Source organism: Medicago sativa, chromosome 2 (genome assembly GCF_051527215.1).
Source record: "Medicago sativa cultivar Bolivia chromosome 2, Bolivia_mono, whole genome shotgun sequence".
NCBI classification, from domain to species: domain Eukaryota; kingdom Viridiplantae; phylum Streptophyta; class Magnoliopsida; order Fabales; family Fabaceae; genus Medicago; species Medicago sativa.
Window position 1 is genome coordinate 65511189 of NC_140750.1, and position 18526 is coordinate 65529714.

Sequence of the window (18526 nt, forward strand, 5' to 3'; positions counted from 1 at the left end):
AACACAACAAGAACTTTAGGCTAGCATTTGGGTCGAGAGATGTTTAACTTTTAGTTTAGTTAACATATTCAACAAACTTTTAGTTGAAAAAGTTAAACTAACTCATCCAAATACAATCAAATTAGAGACCTGGGGGAGAAATATACTCTAAAGTCAACACCATTAGATCAACATAAGAGATTTTGTGTGATTTGATTAACTAAAAATTACTAAACCCAAAATATTGTTGTGGAATATATTAGCTAGCGGAGTTGCATTGCAAGTGATCCTCGTCCACAGAAACAATATTATCTTCCAAATAAAAACAACAGATACTATAAAACAAAAACATTTCGCCGCTGGTCTCTCTCACTCGGTCACAGTTGCAACACATTTCACACACGCACTTTCCAGAGCTACGATTCTCTGCAATCATGGCCACCGTACAACTCGAATCCTTCTCCCTTATTCGCTCTCCGACTATCGTCGCTTCTCGCCGGAGCACTGCCGCGTTTCCTCAATACACCGGCCTCAAGCTCCGACAAGTCTCCGCCACTCGTCTGCGGAGTCAATCCGCCTCGAATGTTGTTCGTCGCGGTGGAACCGTCGTGTGTGAGGCTCGTGATAACACAGCCGTTGAAGGTTAGGGTTCGGTTAATCTTAACTTAAAATTGATGTTGAAATTTTGTTGTTTTAGATCTGTTGAAAGTGATTGGTTTATGTGATCCTATGTGACTGTGAGTAAGAATTTTCATACCAATGACAAATTAGTTCCTCCGTTAGTTTTGTAAGTCACCTAGATTTTTTTCCCCCAGTTGCTAGAGTTTTAAAAGCTGAAATTTAGTGTACGTATTGGAACCCCTTTCCGGACCCTACGTATGCGGGAGCTTTATTGCACCGGGCTGCCCTTTTAGTGTATCATTCTTTTAGTCAATTTGTTAGCAAACAAACATTCAGAATGAAGCTAGAAATATAACATTGACATTAACTGACGGGAATACCCAGCTAAGGTGAAATGGCCCCAGGCCCATAATCCGAAACACATGAAATATACGCATGCTCAACTATATTGCTTTACCACCTACATATCAAATCCCACCACTTTCTCCCCCTTGAAACTAAATCTCCCCTCACCCCCTTTCTATTTCCCTCCTAGGATGAGACTGGAGTAGCAGGGCACGGGTGTTGTGTCTTCAATTGTAGACATTGAAAGGCCTCTCAATTATAGGTGTCGAGGAAACACCAAGATTGGGTTCCTTATTCCTATCATGGAGCCTCATGGAGTCTACATTGCACTAAAAAGGGCAACCCGGTGCACTAGAGCTCCCGCATATGCAGGGTCCGGGAAGGGGTCCCACCATTTGGTGTATTGTACGCAGCCTTACCCTGTTTTACACAAGAGGTTGTTTCCAGGAGGAGTCTACATTGCACTATATATATATATATATATATATATATATATATATATATATATATATATATATTAAAAGAGCCACGTGGACCAATGCCTTTCACGAGGTGTTGTCACCGTCAGGTGAATTTGTACCCGCATGCTAATTTTTTACCCGCGTGGCCACTGCATGACTTCAACAATGTTTTTCTTTAAGAGCCATACAAACTGGCAACTTACGCGACATGCCAAATACATTCCTAACTAGTTAATAGTTTCAAAACATGCCACGTTCCAAATAAATATTTATTGAAATTAAGCCATTTTGTTCAGTGTCACCAAGACACTTCTGGGTGGGTTCACAATATTTGGCCTAATATTCATAATGTTAGGTTGAGCTCCCAATATTTGGTTTGGGGCTTTAGCTCATTGAACATCATCACACATAAGGTGAAGTTGTTAACCATGGGCAAATAGAAAAAATGGAATGCATTTAGACTAAGATTAGATACCTAAGCATGTTATGCAGTTTTTGGTTTCACTAAATGCCACTTTATGGGTCTGTTATTTTTGTAGTTGCTTACTCTAATAGTTATGGACAAAGGCTTTCTTGGACCAAAATTCGAGCGATTCTAGCTTTATATCTCTTATAATTATTTTATTTTTTTTTGCTCTCCTTTGCAGCCTTCTGTAGTATCTTAGCATGAAACTTTATAGATTCCAATTCACATGCTCTTGAATGGATGACTACTTTCCCTTGAATAACTGACATATATGATGATTCATCTCATTTACTTTTTATTGTAAAATCGACCTCGTTGATTAGATGAGTTATACGACAGGATAGTGAAGAAGTTTGTGTTGAGTCTAATTACATGGTAAGAAGTTTGTGTTAAAATTGATGAAATAGAACTTCCTTTAATAAAGATGGTCCCACCCCCATTGATTGAGAGAATCAGAGAAGCTGTTTATGAGTATTAGTGTTGGAACTCTTGGAATTAAAGGATAAATTGAATGTCGAGCGGTCCAATACCATCTTCAGAGGGGAGCTCCTTGTCTTCTCGGGAAGGGTAGATTTTAGCTACTACCTTATTAATTTAGGCCTTCGTGTTATAGAAGTAAGGGTCATGTTAACTTGTGCCCTTAGGGCACAAGTTAAGAAACTAAAAATAGAATTAAAAGAGATGTTTCTATGTTTAGCTTCTAAACTTGTACCCCAAGGGCACAAGTTATCATTTCCCTAGAAGTAATTATGGTGTTAGTTTCACAATCATTTTGAGAATAGTAACGATAAATTATGAGAACTCTTAATAATCTAGATCAATTTATTAGATTTTGAAGCATTCAGGATTGATGTGCTGGTGGAGTACTAATACTAGTATTTGTTGGTAACTAGGTATGAATCGTATGATGTGATTGCTGTTACTTTTCACAATCCTTTGACCAATATCTTACTTTGTATTTGTGTGCGTTGTTTCAATAAGCATGCTAAAATGGTATAGCTTTTGGTGATTCCCAGCCGAAGAAACAAGAACCAGAACTCTGATTTTATTTTTATTTTAATAAAAAAATAAAAAAAATTCATTTTTATAATCCAACTTGAACATATATTTTTAGTAGTATTTTGTATTTTAGAGAGTCTGCCTTGATTCAACCAATGTGACCTTGAGGTCACAGATTCAAATATTGGAAACAACCTCTCTGCTTGTATGCTTAAGACTGTGCATCTACCTTACTCAGACTGCAACTGATGGGAGCTTGGCTCACTGAGCTGCCATTTATGTTTTTCAATTTTTTGATGCATTTATCATCTGATTTGCATGTTTTGCAGTTCAGGATTTTGCATCACTGTAAATGTGTAATTTGTGATCAAAGTTCTAACTATCTTCTGATTTGTTTTCAGAGACTTGTATGAGTGAAATTTTTAGTGTAGTTAAACTTATGTTTTATTGGATATTGCAGTGGCTTCTATTACTGATGGAAATTGGCAATCCCTTGTCATAGAATCTGAGATTCCTGTGTTGGTCGAATTCTGGGCTCCATGGTGTGGTCCCTGCCGCATGATTCATCCCATAGTTGATGAGCTAGCAAAGGAATATGCGGGTAAGCTCAAGTGTTACAAACTCAATACTGATGAAAGTCCTTCAGTTGCTACTCGGTATGGGATTCGAAGTATTCCAACTGTCATTTTCTTCAAGAACGGTGAAAAGAAAGATACAGTTATTGGTGCTGTGCCCAAAGCAACATTGACCACAAATATAGAAAAATTCCTGTGAGATGGCAGACAAAGAAGGCTTCAGCTGGAAGTAAAGTTATTTTTCCCATTAGCGACATATCATAAAGCCAATTATCTTATCTCAAGTTTGGATGATTTGCTTTCTTAAATAATCGTTTATGGTGTTGTATAGTTATGGGATGCTTCCATATTGTGGTTTTTTAGATAATTATAGTCACCAATATGTTGCCTTAAATTTTTCCGCTCTATTTTATCAAGTTGAAATCCATTTGACATCACTGGCATTTTTTTCTCCACCTTTCACTCAATAAGAGACATCGATGTTTCCCTCAACCTTCTTTGTCTTAAGAAGAGTTACAGGAAACAGAGTTGCCTCCCTCAGATGGGAGGTTAATGAAAACAGTGGCAAGCCTAAAGAAGACTTGGGCACTAATTTCGCATCCTACGTGATTTTAAAACTTTTGAAAGCGCCATTCTCAACCACTCTGAGTTAAACCTGTTAAACCTTCAGCTACTATCAGAAAGAAGAAGAGATAGTGGATCTCATTGTTTAAGACTTTTTCCTACTTTAAAGTCTCTGGTTGAGCTTTCGTTCGCTAATATTGACATATTACTAGAAAAATATAGGCTTATTTGATCCATTAGTCCCTTAAATAATTTCAAGTTTTCATTTTGGTCCCACAATTAATAAAACGGATGTTTTAGTCCCTCACTTTTTACTCCGTTTGCCAAATAAATCATATCCGTCAAAACAATTCGTTTTCCGTTAGTATGAGTCCACGTGGCAAAAAAAAACCCAGAAAATTGGCTTCTTCCCTTGTGTTCTTGTGTTCATCATCTTCATAGGATTCACGAAGAAAAACCCAGAAAAATCAAAATTCATCAAAAAACCAATATTCCTCCATCACGGCCATCAACGCAACAAACAACAAACACAAACAACATTCATTCTTCTCAACAAACACACTGCCATGGATCCTAAATTTCTTATTCTTTCATTCATTCATTCTCACAAAGAAGAATTTTTATTTCCTTTCTTTCATTCATTCATTCATCAACAAATGCATAAGCTTGAAAAAAAAAATATTGAAAAGGGAAATCTATAATGGCATCGCAAACTTGAAAACAAAAATTAAACAAACTGGAATTGCAAACTTGAATACAAAAATTAAACCAACAAATCCATAATCTGGAAAATGGGTATCGAAAAACTTGAAAACAAAATCGTTTATGAACAAAAACAAATGTGCATAAACTGGAATTAAAACTTGAAGTTGCATAAATTGAAACATTCAAACCTATTTCGTATGAAAAATGGGTATGAATCCACTTCCTTTGAGTTAGAATCAAAGATATAAGAAAAAGGAATTGGATTTCTTTGAGATTTAACACTCTCTGGGTCAATCGAAAGGAGAATAAGGGAGGAAGTAAAAGGTTTTTATGCTTTAATTAGAACTCAATTAGGAACAAACCAAGAATAAGAAAAAACATAAAAAGAAGGGGGAAAAAACGATGGAAACAAAGAAGAATGGAAAGCATAGGGAAGGAGATAAACTCAATTGGGTTTTGTGTTTCTGTGTTGTTGTGCTGAGGAAAGAAGAAATAGATCCATTTTTTTTTTTAATTTATTTTTCTGGTTTTTTTTTTTTTTTGGGATTGGAATGAAGTTTTTTATGAATTTATGAACATGATTGATGAAGAAGATGAAGTTTTTGCCACGTGGACACATACTAACGGAAAACCAATTGTTTTGACGGATGGGATTTATTTGGCAAACGGAGTAAAAAATGAGGGACTAAAACGTACGTTTTATTAATTGTAGGATCAAAATGAAAATTTGAAATTATTTAAGGGACTAATGGATCAAATAAGCCAAAAATATAAGATTGAAACGACGATATCCGTTTATTTGAGAAACCTACTTTTTATAATACGAACTCCAAATAGTTTCAATCATCCGAGTCGTAAGCCATCTTACAATGTCGATATAATTAGGTTAGTAATCTTCGTTCCAGATCTTCAAGTTGTATGCATGAGTTTATGATGATATTTGCTACTTCATCTACTCTGACAGAAAAAAAATATTACTTAGTAATTTTTTTTGAAAGAAATAAGCTTATAGCTTTTCATTATTGATCAAAGTAGAAATACAATGTGGAATATTGTGATAAATATGGAAACTAGCATTATATAAATATTATTTAGTAATTATCTTCTAGAAGTATTAGTGATAGGGGTGTAAGCGGTTTGGACTAAACCAACGAAACTGATAGTCCAAACCGGACCAAACCGAAAAATTATCCGACCTTCTTTGGTTTGGTTTGAAACCGATCCGAACCAATTGAAACCGATCTAGTTTGGTTTGGTTCATGGTTTTTCATTTTGAGATCCGTGAAACCGATGAACCAATCCGATGATAACCACACTCCTTATTTTACTAATATTATCCTACCTCACACAAACTTATGGTTAGCCTCAAAATTAAAGTCCAACATAAAATACGTTTTAATACATTCATTTTCTCTCATCTTGGATTTAGTTTTGATGTTTTTATTTAATTTCATGGAGACCATAATTTCATAATGTTTAAATTTCAGGATGTTTTAATTTTAGTTTGCATGGATTTGTTATTTTGACTATGTTTTAATTTTGGGGTGTACTTTTTGGAATTTTTGTGTTTGTTGATCAATGATGCATGTATAGATCATGGATGATTGAAATATTTGAGTTTGATGAAGTTGTTTTTAAAGAATGATTGATGAATGAATCTTGGATCATATGTATGAAATATTGAGCAAGGTTATTTATAAAAAGTTGTTTGAAAAATAGAGAACATGAAAAAACAAAATATGAAATACAATTATACAAAAGTTGTATGAAATATTTTCTAAGAATATGAATTTTTTTAATTGTATTTTTTAACAAACCGATCAACCGAACCAATCCAAACCGAACCAAACCGATTAGTTTGGTTCGGTTTCTTTTTTGAAAAACAGTGGAAACCAAACCAAACCGAACCGATGAAGGTTTCATCGGTTCGGACATTTTTTTGACTGAAAACCAATCCAAACCGAACCGTTACACCCCTAATTAGTGAAAAATAGAAGACATATTGTATTTTCAAAACACTGTCCTATTAAATAGTGTCCCCACTATAAAAATATATTCATAAGTGACTAGAGAAGAGCAATGCCTTCCCCATTTATCCTGCGCATTTCCACTAACCGTTTCCACCTCTTCAGTATCTGCTGCCATGTCGGTCCATTCCGGATTTCTTCTATCTTCTTAAACTCTTCAATGTCAGATATATTTTGTGATAGCTCTTACTAGTCAAGCTCCATGGGCTATATATATGTGCCTTACTATAATAATCAGATATGTCAAACACACACATAACACATAAGTGACCGTGAGTCATTAAATTTATATATATTCATCAATCTAATCAAACTATGGAGAAGAAATCACTAGCTGGCTTATGCTTCCTCTTCCTCGTTCTCTTTGTTGCACGTAATTAAGTCATCTTTCTTAGTATATTATTTAATAATGTACTGCATTTGTGACATTATTTGTTAGCTGTTAGGATCGTATACAATGTTACGTTAATTCTCTAGCTTAAGGATAGTAATTTTATTCTATATATGCTAGTGTTACTTTTGTCTTCGTTATACATACACCTCATTTGACGTAAAAAAACGGCATTAAAAAAACACACTTTCATTTCAATTAGACAAATTAAACATCTATGTATAATCCAATATTTGTATTGCTATCTTGTTGATGCAGAAGAAATTATGGTGACCGAGGCAGCTACTTGTGAGAATTTGGCTAACACATACAGGGGACCATGCTTCGGTGGTTGTGACTTTCACTGCAAAACCAAAGAACACTTACTTAGCGGCAGGTGCAGGGATGACTTTCGATGTTGGTGCACTAGAAACTGTTAAATGAATATCCATGGATTTTCTCCAACACCAGTATGCATGCAAGGGCATATATAAATGGATAAGACTTTGTAATATAAGTAAATGAATAACATGTGTGTTATGTCGTGCATAACGTATTAGTTATGCACTTTTTATCATATGGAATAAATATTAATCAATAATTTCGTTTCCTACATTTGGGTGTAATAAGAATTAAATCATCAAGAGAGAATTGTTAATGAAATTAGAACACACTTACTTGAAAATCATGATTATCAGATTCGTCGCGATTTAAGACAAGAGTCTTTCTTTGCCTTTCACATGTTCCGGAACGTAGAGTTTTCGATGGGGCAAACCACTAACGAGCAGAATAGTCTGAAAGACAAGAGTCTTTCTTTGCCTTTCACATGTTCCGGAACGTAGAGTTTTCGATGGGGCAAACCACTAACGAGCAGAATAGTCTGATGGCAAGGAGGACCTAGCCTCTCTATTTATATAAAAATATATTTTTAAAAAGGTTATAACAAATGGGCCATAAACTTGACTTTGGAATAAGAGTATTACTTTTCCAACCCTATGGTCTTCTCCTGCACCCTATAAATTTTCCAAAAATACCCTTGTGCAGTTCGGATTTCATAATCCGAATTCATGTTTCACAATTCGAATTCTAAAATCCGGACAACTCTTATGTATAATCAGCCATCAGACTCTTACATTTCAGAAGTTTTGAGTTTTGCTTTTAAAAACAACAAAAAAAAACTAAGTAAAAAATGGTAAAAACCTGTCAAATAAAATCATAAAAATACCACCAAAAAATTCTAAAAATCAAATAAAACTAATGCAAATTTTTTCGGATTTTTCTGAGAATATGAAAAATTTAAAAAAAAATGAAAAATGGGTATAAATGATGGAATTTTGAATTTTGAGGGGCGGAGTCCCATAAGAAGTCTCTTCTAAGGGAGTCATGGAACTTCAATTTTTTCTGATTTTCTGGGGAAGTTTCGAAGCAATCCGATTAAGTAGCCCAAAAACCCGATTTTTGACTAAGAACAGGTATCAATGACCCAAAACAGAAGGATGAGAGTTAGGAAGATTAATATTGTCCCTAAAATGACTATCCATGTTACAAACATGTTTATAATTTGTGTTGATACAGTTCGGATTATATAATCCGAACAGTTTTTCCCTTGAAAAAGGGTGTTTATGGGGTGTTCGGATTATGTAATCCGAAAAAATCATGTAACGCGCACTATTTTTTTGAAGTTTCCGGATTACAAAATCCGGAAAAATCCGTAACTCATTTTTTCGCCCTATAACAAAGGAAAACACCAGTTCGGATTATGAAATCCGGAAACTTCAAGGTCATTTTGGTCAAAAACGCAGGGCGCGCGAGAATGACATAGGGTGGGAAAAGTAATACGCTTGGAATAATGTATTTCATTCACAAACTACATGTATGAACCACCGATATATCTAATAAAGAATACATACATGTCACATTTTTTGTATTAAATATGACTTTTTGAGTCATTTATTTTAATCACTAACAACAACAACTATATGCACGAACCACCAATACATATTTCAAATAATACTTATTTTTATCATACTTCATGTATTCAGTAAGTCTCTTTCAGTCATGGATGTCATGTGAGAATAAACAATATATGTTACAAATACAAAGTTATTCTCAATTTTAACCCTTATTACATTATACACTGTTTTCTTTCCAATAACTATTTTTTTTTTTATAAATAATCTAACAAGGTTATATTAGTTTATAAAAGAATTATAATTATATCATTTATCACTTTGAAATTAGATGAGAGTATCAACACAATTATTTATTTATTTTTTAAGGAAAAGTTAATTATTTATTTGTTATCTAATTTGTGTTCATATATAATTTATATTTATTTTTTTATTTTTTTTCACAAATGTGTAAAATAAAAGACACTTTTACAAACACGCGAGTATAAAAAATTGTACCGTCTAATTATTGAACATATAATATTAAAAACAATTAGTGCACATTAAATATTTAAGAGAAATGCTAACTTGTGCCCTAAAGGCAGTAAAGAAACGAAAGATAGAAATATTTTGTTGAAAATTGTGCATCCAATATTATAGAAATTTAAAATCTTATCTTTTCAAGACAAAATTTATGATTTAATTCCATTTATAGATTCTTAAGGGCACAAGTTAACACTACCCATATTTATATTATATGTACTAGTATTTAGATGGGCACTTCGTGTAACAGCCCGGTGGGCCCCTCGCAAGGCAAGACACTGCACCCCCCGCACTGCACTGTTACTCACAAGCTTAATCACTAGCCCCCTCACCATACTAGTGTTTTTGCCTCCCGTGGGAATCGAACCTAGTACCTGGGGATAAGTACTACTTCAATGCATTCCCACTACCAATTGAGCTACAGCTCAATTGGTAGTGAGAATGCATTGAAGTAGTACTTATCCCCAGGTACTAGGTTCGATTCCCACGGGAGGCAAAAACACTAGTATGGTGAGGGGGCTAGTGATTAAGCTTGTGAGTAACAGTGCAGTGCGGGGGGTGCAGTGCCTTGCGAGGGGCCCACCGGGCTGTTACACTTCGTACCTGTCTGTCGTTTCTTTTTATTGTGCTAGTACGTATAATTATGAAAAGTTATTTTTATAAAATTTTGATTTAAAATTATTTTGATTTTGATTAAAATTATAGGTATAGATAATAAATATTTTATGTTTTCATATTTTAACAAACTATATTTATCTTTTTCAATTATACCAACAATATAACAAATATAATATAAATTCTTATTTTTCTGAATGACAACAACAAAATAGCATTTTATTGTCAAATTTGTTAAATGGTATAATTGGAAGTGAAAAAATCAGTCCAAAACTATGTATTATGTTATAGAATTATAGATGTAACAAACTATATTTATATATTTATATTTTTCAATTATATCGACAATATAACAAATACATTCTTATCTTTTTAAATGACATCAACAAAATAACACTCTTATAGTCAAATTTGTTTAAGCGTATAATTGGAAGTGAAAAAACTAGTCTAAACCCATGTAGTATTCCCTTTATATATAGTATAGATGTATTGTTAAACAAAAAAAGGTGTTGGAATATTGAAATTTATAAATAAATTGAAATTTATCATAAATTTATATATTTATATTTTTCAATTATATCGACAATATAACAAATACATTCTTATCTTTTTAAATGACATCAACAAAATAACACTCTTATAGTCAAATTTGTTTAAGCGTATAATTGGAAGTGAAAAAACTAGTCTAAACCCATGTAGTATTCCCTTTATATATAGTATAGATGTATTGTTAAACAAAAAAAGGTGTTGGAATATTGAAATTTATAAATAAATTGAAATTTATCATAAAGATAATATTGAATATATATTCTTATGTTGGAATATTTCCCGTATGTACGGGGATGGGAACAAAAGATAAAATCTCACGGTGATGGAGTACGAGGATGGAACGGGGAGTGAGAACCACACTCATACTTGCCTCGTTAAACCAAACAATTTGAAATTATTATTGAAGTCACTTATTTAAAATATTTTGTAGTACGGTTGATAATTGAATACTTTTTTTTCTATATATATATTGAAAAACATGTGATGAAGTAAAATATTTTTAGTCAATTTAAGATTACCAATACAAAGTTTTATTCTAATTATATTAAAAACTAAACATACACAAATACAATACTACATAAGAATTGTCCTCGTGAGCTTAGCTCAGTTGCTAGGGACAATGCATAATATATCCAAGGTCCAGTGTTACGTGAATGTTGAACATACATAAATGCCAACTTTAAGTTCATCAAAATCCTATCTATGCATGATTTTGGTATCTATTGTTGTTTGTCATTTTTACCCTCGACATCGACTGTTGTTTGTCATTCATAGCCTCGGGTTGTTCGTAGGGCTACCTTGGCCGGGTTCGAACGCTTTGCCTGTGGGAATAAAATCAAGACCTACATGACGCTGGAACTGCCAAACCAAAAGTAAAAACTGCAACACCCTTCGTCAACCCTATGGAAGTTGCATATTCCTTAGGAGCTAATAATTTGTAAAACGTGTTTCTTCTACTAAAAGAGCCAACCATAATGGAAGAGGTAAATTATTGCGGTATATATACCTAATTTTAACGTGCTTTCATCCTTGACCCAACCTCTCTCCAGGAGAAGATACTCAGAGCCAATTGCCGCCGACATAAACTTTGACGATTTCTTCATCACTGTTATAGTACTAACAAGGCAACTCGAGCGCCGAGCTAAAACCAATCCAATAAGCTAATCAATATCATGATTGCATGTTCTTTACCCATCAAACAAAAAGTTTCGCCGTCCGTGTATGTTTCCATCTTAACTCCAACCCACTAATCAATAAACCAAACAACAAGTTTCAACCACACAACAGTACAGTTCTACAATCACCCGTTTTATACTTATGCACAAATTCTTTGACAACGTCTTGCTAGCACATACCATATTTCTTGAAAGAGATTAACAATGAGGCTGGAGTCGAATAAGAGTAGGTCCAATGGAACCACAACAGCTTCTGCAATAGTCATGTCAGATCTCTTTCTTTCTTTCTCTTACTCCGTCACAAACAAATGAAATTTCCGAAATGGATAATCATTGTATTTAATGGATAACATAAATTGGTTTAATTCCTTAAAAAAAGTCTTTTTAACCTTCAACGTATAATTGTCGACAAAAATATTATATAATACTTTAACAAAACAAAATAGTAACATTAATATAAATTATCGCGTGCATCGCATCGAAATTGATATTAATGAAAGAATTGAATATGAGACGGGAGAATATTACATCTTTATTTATCCTCAAAATAGGTAGATAATGAAATTTACCATTTTACTCGTAGATTACTACATGTGTCATTTTTCCTCAAAAAAAAAAAAACTACATGTGTCATTTGTGTGGTTGAGCTCTTAGATTCCTTCTCTAAATCCAAATCTGAATATGAGAGAAAGAGTAACCGTACGTACGCTCACCTTCGTCTACTAAAGAGCTTTCATTTGTTCTAGTTGTACTAATGGAAGATCTAACAATATGTAGTTCTCTTAGAGGACTTACGGCAAGGCTAACAAATAGGGTTTGATGTCTAAAATAGAGTTTGATGTCATTGAAAATTGTGGATATTTTTTAAAAAGTCGGAAAATTGTGGATATTTTTTAAAAAGTCGGAAACTAGCAGAAAAATAGGTTGTCCTTTGTGTGTTAACTTACCTATTATAATGTGACATCAAATATCCACTCATATAATCTATTTTACATATATTCTATATAATTTTTTTTTACCAAATATACATGATTTTGTTATTTACATATTTAATCCACACTCAATTAATGTATTTTTATGTTCACGATCAAATAACTTAATAGAGATATTTTCTTAAACAATTTATAATTAATTTGTATCTCGTTTAAAAACTACAAAATTTCATTGTGAAGGTTCTTATCATGTTCTAGTCATGCCTACAAAATTAGGGAACTAAATTTGACTTGTGAGTATATGCTTACGCGGAACAAAATTTTCAATTTTGCACGTTTTGGTTGAAAAATTAAAATAAATTTAAACGACTTTCAAATGCTATGAAACTTTACCGATCCTTTTTATGTATTTTTTTATAGATATCTCTGCAAATAATGAGCTCAAAATTCGATTTATAGGTCGGCATTTCCGTTGTTTTGTTTTTTGAGTTTTTGACACTTTAAAAATTCATAATTAATTTGTCGTTTGTCGAAAATTTAAATTTTTTTCTGTGTAAACCCATATTTTAACGTTCTTAACTCGCCTCTAAGAAATCATGAAAAAATTCAATCTTTTGGTTGCTTTTTTGGACTTCGCGTATATTAGAGGGTTATATATAATAAAAATCTCGAATTACATGTTCAGAATACATGTTATTTAATTACAGGGTTAATTTTTCAGACTTCACGTATATTACATGGTCAATTTCAATTAATAACCCTATTTTAAATTGCACTTTTTGTTGACAAAATGAGGAACCTCTTTTAGTTTGATTTATGACTGTTTATATATTATGTAACATGTGAATTTGCCATAAATTTTTTGCCCAGCTCCATAAATTTCCTGGCTCCGCCACTGGTTTTATGAGGTTTTGCATGTTTCCGATTATGTTATACAAACCCGTACAAATACAATATTGTTTCCTCTAATCCTCAATGTAGGTTGAGAATTTCTAATTTCTCGCATACTTATCTCTCTTCTTTCCTCTAAACCAGTACAAGACAATCTTGTATTCTCAACTACGTTTTCGATTATGTAATGGAGTTTCTTTTAACTATGGTATCTATTATATTTAAATTTTAAAAACTATATTTTTTATTAAATATTAGAAAAACTATTAGATTTTTGTGTTATAATGATAGTTAATTTTGGTGTTGTCTTTAAAGATTATATAGAGCATATTCTATAAAAAAAAAACTTGTGTTTTATGGGGCTTTGCACGTTTGGGATTATGTTATATAAATCAGTCAACTTCAATATTATTGCATTTTTTTTTGAAGGGGATGCATATTATTGCATTTGTTTTATTTATTTATTTATTTTTGGAAAATAACATGATTATCACAAAGAATTTCAGTTTGGAACACATGATTATTACAAAGAATTTCTACTCAAATTGAAATTTCAAACTCTGTACTAAAAAAATAAAGCAGCCATTGACTAACAAGTATACCTTCCAAAAATGACGTCGTAGTTTTTCTTCTACAATTTTCACTCTATACACCCGTATTATAACGAGATAGGGCTATTAATTTTTATAATATAAAGAGAACTCCAAATTTATCGAAAACAGAAAAGAAAAAAAAAACTTCAAAATTAACTACTTCCAATTAATTGATTTGGTCGGACAATTTTCTAAACCAATTCATCGTTAATAATCCAGTTTTTAAAGGGCCCTTCAAAAAGAAAAATCCAGTTCTTAAAGGGAACTCAAAAACTACAAATTAATAATCCATTAATTTTTTTCTAAATTTAAAATTTAAAAATATACAACAACAATTCTGAAAATGCAATTAATATACACACACATATTCAACTAAAAAAAATCCTTAAAAAAACTAAAAACAAATTTAAATTGATATTAAACAATAAAATAAGAAAAAAAAATATAACAACAAATAGACAAGCATGTCAGGTAATCGTGTTACCCCTATCTATACCCTTAAAAAATAGTAGAATAAAAACTACGATGTCTTTTTTGGAAGGTATACTTGTTAGTCAATGGCTGCTTGATTTTTTAGTACAGTGTTTGACATTTCAATTTGAGTTCCAGATTGAAATTCTTTGTGATAATCATGTTATTTTCCACACAAAAAAATGCAATAATATGCATCCCTTCAATTTTTTCAACTCTCTACATCTATATTCTATATGAATTTTTTTTGACAGAATATGCTCTATATAATCTTTAAAGACAGCACCAAAATTAACTATCATTATAACACAAAAATCTAATAGTTTTTCTAACATTTAATAAAAAATAATAGTTTTTCAAATTTAAATATAATAGACACCATAGTTAAAAGAAACTCCAAAACTAGTTACCAATTTTAGTTGAATATTTTTCACTACAAATTTGTCCTTAACATCATAATAATTTTTAGATTAAAACTAAGATTTAAAAACACACAACATGAAAATTGAAATCAAATTTAGATAAGTTTAAATATGATGTAAATATCTTTTTGAGGGGAAATATGATATGGATACTATAAAACCAAAATAAGCGAGTTAAATTAAGATATATTAAGATACATTATTCAATAAAATATGGTTGATTGGTACACTTAATTTTTTTTTTAATAATCTATAAAAATTAGGGACAATATATTTCCCTGATAAAAAATATATAGAGAAAAAAAATAGGGAATGATTTTAACTGATTTGTTAGTGATGAATATAAAATAAAATAAATAGCTAAATATTTTTCACTAACACTAAAATTAGAAAAATATATTTTTCGAAAGAAAAGTTTAAAAAAATAAATTGTCACTAAAATCATCTTTATGGCAATTATTTTTCTTGGCGAATCCGTCGAAATCTGTTGTTTGTTGTTGGGTTTGCTTTGCACATGTGCGTGAGATACATGGCTTGAATTTGGACTATATTTTATTTTCGGAGACAGTTCTTTAGTTTTAGATTATTTTTGTTGTGTGAATATTAATATCTGAAGAATTAATGGTTGGATGATGCGGTGATGGAATTAATTTATAGTCAACCAAATGAGAATTTTAAACCGTGCGAAGCACGGGTTAGGTCACTAGTTTTAATAACATAGATGCTTCTTTTTTAGGTCAGTTGTGCAAAACCGAAATTGACACGTGTTTATGCGACGAGATGAGGCTTTTGCGTTGGCAAGAACCATGTGTTGTGTTTTACTCCTTTGTGTTTAATGGATGTTGGTGAAGGGTTAAGATTATTTCATGCTTTAGAATGAGTTAGTGATATGAATTTTGATAATGTGGACTTCATGCTCGATTCCAAAACAACAACAGACGCCTTTCACAACAGTCGGACAGTTGCTACAAAGTTTGGCAATATTATCTCAACTTTAATGAATATTTTTACTTCTCATTTTACAAATTTTCAGGTGAAGTTTAATAGACAAAACACAAATGTTTGCTCACGCCTTTGCAGTGGCAGTCCCATTATCAGATGATCTCACAATTTATTTTAATATACACCCTTACTTTTATTATTAATGAAAATGAAATGTTACAAGCATCTTTCTTTAAAAAAAACATATATTAGAGATCTTCGCTTAATATACATATATATATCCTCATGTAGAAAACAAGACTTATACTTACTACTACGCTATGTTCTAGCTAGAAAATATGCAGCCTCTTGTAGAAAAGTATGTAGAATGACTCACGTATACGCGCCACGCTATTGACTTTTCTTCATGGAAACTTGATGATCAATCTAGTTTCTTGTGGTTAATTCTTCTATCTTCTGAAACTTCATTGTCAAATAAACTGTGTTGTCTCTTAATAATCAAAGCCCCTTGGGGCTATATATACGTGTCTTAGGATCATCACATACATCAAACACACCACATAACACATTAAGTGAAGCGAGTCGCTAAATTTATATTGATTATAACTATATCATGGAAAAGAAATCACTAGCTGCATTGTGTTTCCTCTTCCTCGTCCTGTTTGTTGCACGTAAGTGATTCATCATATTCTTATTAAATTAATTAATTACATATTACATTTCTTATACTCCATTCCATCCGATCATATTTATAATAGAATGTTTGATCAATAAGATAAGATGTATTTTGTCTAAATTTTGAATGGATACATCAACTCATATTGACCTAACTTTCTCTTATATAGCCGAATGAAATGTTTATTTATCATTTTACGTATGTTATTTTTATTTTTTACAATTAAAGTATATCTTTGCATTTGCACAAAAAAAAAAATATATATATCTTTGATTTTGAGGCTAAGTTTTAAAGATATCATGAAGTTTTGTTGGATATGTATCCCTTATCCAATTATTCAATGCACACCATATATATTTTGTTAAATTTAAATATTAAATGAAAGTCCCGGTAGTGTTATTTAACAAACTCCAAAGTACCTAAATATTTACCTTTAATTTTTATTTTTAATAATCGAATTATTCGAAAATCGTGGGAGTGTTATTTAACACTTAATGTGTAGAAGTTTTTTGAATGATATAGAGACAACTTTCAGACTAAAATTCTTATGAAATTCAATCGATTTTAATCCTTGTCAAATTCTAGTGTACTTTCATAGAGAATAAAAATAGTAGTTTTCTAGTAGTAATATACATATTTGCGCCATTTATATATCTAGAGATTTATTATCTATATGTAGTATTAACATTCTAATACTATGTCTATGTTGTAAATATATGCAGAAGAAATTGTAGTGACTGAGGCAAAGACATGTGAGAATTTGGCTGATACATTCAGGGGACCATGCTTCACGAATGGTGCCTGTGATGATCACTGCAAGAACAAAGAACACTTAGTTAGTGGCAGGTGCAGGGATGACTTTCGATGTTGGTGCACTCGAAACTGTTAAATGGATTTTCTCCAACACTAGGTCGACGCATGCAGGGATATATATATATATATATATATATATATATATATATATATATATATATATATATATATATATATATATATATATATATATATATATATATATGAATAAAGACTTTATAATATAAATAATATATATATATATATATATATATATATATATATATGAATAAAGACTTTATAATATAAATAATATATATATATATATATATATATATATATATATATATATATATATATATATATATATATATATATATATATATATATATGAATAAAGACTTTATAATATAAATAAATAACATGCATGCAGTATAGCTAGTACTGCATCTATGTATGTGTGTATTGCGTCGTCTCCGAAATATGTGTGTACTTATCGTGCATAACGTATTAGTTGTGCACTTTTATCATATGGAATAAACATTACTCAATAATTTCGTTTCCAATGCTAGGCTACTTAATTTCTTGATCAATTTTGTTTGTCATTTAAGATTTTTCCAAAGAAATAAAATAGTAAAAAAAAATTACCTTGATATTTGTACGAAGTTTCCATTACAGTTTAGTAGTGACTAATCTTCGTCAGAAAATCTGTTGTGGAGAACACAAGGTGGGTTCTCCCCTTCTAATCAAATTTTTTCCGTATGCATAAATCAGGAATCAACCCTTGACCACATGCTTAAGATGCTAAAATCACCTACCACTTACATCAATCTATTTTTAGTTAAAATAATAAATCTCTAATCTTAATTGTTTACACCTACAAATAAATAAAATATTAGTCAAGAAAAAAAAAAAGAATTATGC

General features: G+C 31.4%; 3 protein-coding genes across 3 annotated transcripts; all 3 read left to right on the plus strand.

The window, feature by feature from the left end:
• Positions 1–350: 350 nt before the first annotated feature.
• On the plus strand, positions 351–3883 carry LOC146949765 (uncharacterized). Its single transcript, XM_085745742.1, has 2 exons — positions 351–621; positions 3332–3883. The coding sequence occupies exons 1-2, from the start codon at positions 414–416 to the stop codon at positions 3643–3645; spliced, it is 522 nt and encodes a 173-aa protein (XP_085601868.1). The 5' UTR covers positions 351–413; the 3' UTR covers positions 3646–3883.
• A 3075-nt stretch (positions 3884–6958) lies between these two features.
• On the plus strand, positions 6959–7725 carry LOC146949766 (defensin-like protein). Its single transcript, XM_085745756.1, has 2 exons — positions 6959–7115; positions 7392–7725. The coding sequence occupies exons 1-2, from the start codon at positions 7058–7060 to the stop codon at positions 7550–7552; spliced, it is 219 nt and encodes a 72-aa protein (XP_085601882.1). The 5' UTR covers positions 6959–7057; the 3' UTR covers positions 7553–7725.
• An 8738-nt stretch (positions 7726–16463) lies between these two features.
• Positions 16464–17811, plus strand: LOC146949767 (defensin-like protein). The gene is made up of 2 exons (XM_085741529.1): positions 16464–16805; positions 17533–17811. Exons 1-2 carry the CDS (start codon positions 16748–16750, stop codon positions 17697–17699), a joined length of 225 nt encoding a protein of 74 aa, XP_085597655.1. The 5' UTR covers positions 16464–16747; the 3' UTR covers positions 17700–17811.
• The last annotated feature ends 715 nt before the right edge of the window (positions 17812–18526 follow it).